This window comes from Aotus nancymaae, unplaced genomic scaffold, assembly GCF_030222135.1.
Source record: "Aotus nancymaae isolate 86718 unplaced genomic scaffold, 86718_ANA_hifiasm-v0.15.2.pri h1tg000108l, whole genome shotgun sequence".
NCBI lineage: Eukaryota > Metazoa > Chordata > Mammalia > Primates > Aotidae > Aotus > Aotus nancymaae.
This window is the reverse complement of record NW_026988523.1, coordinates 10,470,388-10,474,447: the sequence shown is the minus strand read 5'-3', so window position 1 is coordinate 10,474,447 and position 4,060 is coordinate 10,470,388. Positions and strand designations below refer to the sequence as shown.

The 4,060-nt window shown below is 43.0% G+C and overlaps 1 protein-coding gene across 1 annotated transcript; it reads right to left on the bottom strand.

The window, feature by feature from the left end:
• Positions 1 to 2,242: 2,242 nt before the first annotated feature.
• LOC105711793 (small ribosomal subunit protein eS6-like) lies at positions 2,243 to 3,029 on the bottom strand. Its single transcript, XM_064370378.1, has one exon. It carries the CDS (start codon positions 3,027 to 3,029, stop codon positions 2,280 to 2,282), a length of 750 nt encoding a protein of 249 aa, XP_064226448.1. The 3' UTR covers positions 2,243 to 2,279.
• Positions 3,030 to 4,060: the final 1,031 nt, after the last annotated feature.

The window sequence follows — 4,060 nt, the reverse complement described above, 5'->3', positions numbered from 1 at the left end:
TCAGTTCTCCCAGTGTCGCAGACACCTGCGATCTCACACATCCTGCCCCAGGAGAGGGCTGGGTTCTGCAGGTGCTTTCCTTTTCCAGAGTTACAGAAGCCAGGCCTTAGTTCAAGCTTCACAAGCCTGTGATTTAAAAGACAAGTTTTAATAATAAAAGTAGTGCCTTTAGATGCTTAGTTTGTTTGGTTGGGGGAGAGAAAGAAACAATAAAATTGTATAACAGTGTTGGATTTGTTTCCAAGGACACAATGTAAGAGGGAACTGAGGTGACTTAAGAGAAGTTTCAGAGTAGGAGGAAAAGCTGGCACAGTCATATTTATAGCATCAACCTGACACGTATGTATGTAAATAAACAAATGTGCATCCCACTCTTATTACTGCTTGTCTTCCTTACTGGCCTCCTTCCTCTTGTAGGAATAGACAGACACCGGGAAGGTATTTCTGTCTTCATAAAGAAAGACTGGCATCTAGGGAAATGACCTTGATAGACAACTGTAACACAGTATTAATCAGAGCAGTTTGCTCTTCATTGCGCCCCTTCCCAATATCCCAAAGCAACCCCAGAAGAGAGGCCAAAAAAAAAAAAAAAAAAGCACAAGTGCACACTTATTGGCCATCTAACAAGTGTGCAAATAAAGGTAAAATATTCTAACACGGTCTGAAAATGACCCAAGCCCTGCCTCCAAATAAAGTGATTTTTAAAGATTGGCTAAATCCTAATAGATTTCACAGGCAGTGCCTCTCCAGATGGTTTCTGTCTTGGTATCACAGAGCAAGGTGTTAAGGAAGATAAAGTCAGGGATTTAATCCACATATAACTAGACACCTTTGCTCTTTGTAAATAGTGACACAACCTTTACTCCTAGGATAGCTCTCTTGCAAAGAGCTGTGCTCCAGAGAGTCTGGGGCAGAAAGGGAAAATGAAAAATGAGTACCAGCCTATTGTCAATAATGGGAAAACAAAGGCCCAACTCACAATCACAGCCTATTGGCAATAAGATTGGCACATTACACTACTTTGTCCTAAACTCTCATTGGCCCTGAGCATTATTTTTTAGGTCAAGTGAATACTTGATTTCAAAGACCAGTATTCTAAACGTCGCCCAAATAAATGTCCTCAAATAGATGTTCCTGCCAGTGCAAAAAATATTTTCTGCGTGAAGGTTGAACACAGAAAGGGGAACCCCTTGTTGCTGCTTGCATAAGAGCCTCTGTGGACAATTTAGCTGCTGTTTTACAAGTCAAAGCTGGCCTTTCACAGGCAGCATTGGTGCCTCCATGTGAGACTGGAAAATTGAGCTGCTCTTTCTCTGCCTCTAGTGACCTGCTGAGTAATAAAGGTTTGTGGAGTTGCCTTGTTTCTTTCTCTTTTTTGTTGTTTTAAAATCAGAACTAAGCTGACAGTCTTCATGAGGAGGGTGGGAAGGCCAAGGGCAAGTTACAATCTACCTCCAGCTCCCCGGGGAAGGAAGGAAGAAGCTGAGAGGCTCATTCCTGTCAGCAGGTGTGAGTCAGACACACAGGGAGCAGCACGATTGAGTAAGAAGGTGCCATTTTGTCGTCAATGTTCCCACCACCACCGCACAGAAATAAATAGTTTGAGAAAATAATCCAGCATGAAAGAAAGATCTGGTTGGGAGTCAGACAGAATAGAAAGTCCCCATGGAACGCTGCTTCATTATGCAATCCTTCCTTTCACCAGGGGATTCCAACTTTTGGTGGAACCAATTTGACAAGCAAGGGCTGACAGCCTGAGAACCAGCAAAACTGGCCTCCAAAGTGATTAGTCACTTTGAAGCTCAGTCCTACCATTGAATTGTTAGTTGGTATAAGAAGGAGAACTCGGTTAGCCTCGAGTCTCAGTTTTTAAATCTGGAAACTGGGATCAGTAATCTTCACCAACGGATGAATGTTCCTAAGTAATGCCTGGGTTGGAGACACCATCATTCCCCTTTTTAACTATTCCCCCGAATCTTCCTGGAGACAGTCTTTTCTCTTCCTGTGTATTTTACATTGAAGATTTGCCCTTCCCTCTCTGCTCACTGTTGGAGGGATGGTGAATGGCTTGATGTTTAGATAGCCCACACTAGATTAGCTTCAAAGGAACCTCAGGACAGAATTGTCCCATAAATGGCTATGTGTGTTACCAATTTCATAATGGGAGAGACTGGAAATTAACCTGGAAGCTTTCTTCTATTATTTGTCATTTTTGTATGCTTCCATTTTAATTTTTTTTTTTTTCAGTCTGATCTTATTTATTTGTTACTCAAAAAATCTTATTTCTGACCGGATTCAGACTTAGAAGTAGAAGCTCGCAGAGACGAAAGTCTGCGTCTCTTCGCAGTTTGTTCCTGGCGCTTCTCTTTAGCCTCCTTCATTCTCTTGGCCAAAAGTTTAGCATATTCTGCAGCCTCTTCCTTGTTTTTCTTAGTATGCTGCATCTTCAGAGCAATACACCGCCGTCTGTGCTGCAGGACACGTGGAGTAACAAGACGCTGAATCTTGGGTGCTTTGGTCCTAGGTTTCTTACCTTCTTTGTTTAAGGGCTTTCTTACAACATACTGGCGGACATCATCTTCTTTAGAGAGATTGAAAAGTTTGCGGATTCTGCTAGCTCTTTTGGGCCCCAGGTGACGAGGCATGGTGGTATCAGTTAGTCCAGGAATATCCTTCTCTCCTTTTTTTACAATAACCAAGTTGAGAACGCTCAGATTAGCATCCACAATGCAACCACGAACTGATTTTCTCTTTCTTTCTCCAGTTCTCCTTGGTCTGTAACAGGAATGCCCCTTACTCAGTAGCAGGCGGACACGGCCATGGGTCAAGACACCCCGCTTCGTGGGGGAACCTTGTTTGTCGTTCCCACCACTGATTCGGATCACATAACCCTTCCATTCTTCACCCAGAGCGTCAGCAGCAACTTCTGTCGCCATACACTTCTCATAAAAAGTACGAAGTTTGCGTTCATCATCCACTTCAATGAGTTTCTGGCAGCCAGTGGCTGGGAAGGAGATGTTCAGCTTCATCTTGAAGCAGCTATCCATTTTAATTGTTTAGTAAGTTATGCAGTTCATTCAGAAGATATTTTGAAAGGAGGACCTAAAGAATTGTTCATCCCAGGAGTGGGAAAGTTATCTATAATTCCTTTCACTTGTTTCATTATAAAGTCCAGAATTTTAAACCCAGAACTCTAACAACTAATATTTTACAATTCAGTGGCTCTCCATGGAATATATATTTTTAGATCCCCACTCCAGACCTGCTAAAGAAGAATCTTTCGGGATCTTGTGCAAGTATAATTGTGAAGGTGTCCCATGTAATTCTGATGCACACGCTTGGATAAGAACCATAGATAAGTTACTTGGATCATATGCACCCCAGGTGACCCTGGTGCACCCTTCCCTTTCTCCGCTGATGCTTTTTCCTTCCTCTCGGTTGCTCAGGCCAAAAGCTTTGCAGTTGTCCTTGATTTAACTCTGACTCTTGCATTCCACATCTAACCTATCAGCAAATCTTGTTGGCTCTATTTTCAAAATATATCCAGAAAAAAAATATATGTTTATGTACCTAGGATTAATCAGTTTTGCTGATACACTGTCCCAGTCTGTTTTCTACAAGACAGCCAGCATGGTTCTGTTAAAATTTAAATGAAACCCCTTTGCTCCTTTGCTCAAAAATCTCCCATGGTTCCCTCTTTTGCTCAGAGTCAAAGGCAAAGACCTTACCATGGTGCACACGGCTCTGCTGAGCTGGAGTCTGTCGCCTCTCTGCACTCTCCTCCGATGCTCTCCTACTCCAGCCATAGCAGCCTCCTTATTGTTCTAGGCACATTCTCATCTCAGGTCCCTGCATTGGCTCTTCTCTGTTTTGGAAAAATTCTTCTCCACAGATGTCTACGTGGCGAACTCCATCACTTCACTCATTCATTCATTCATTTAGTAGAGACAAGATCTTGCTCTGTTACCAGACTGGTCTTGAACTCCTGGCCTCAAGTGATCCTCCCGCCTCTGTCTCCTGCGTAGCTGAGATTATAGGTGCAAGCCCACTGCACCCAGCT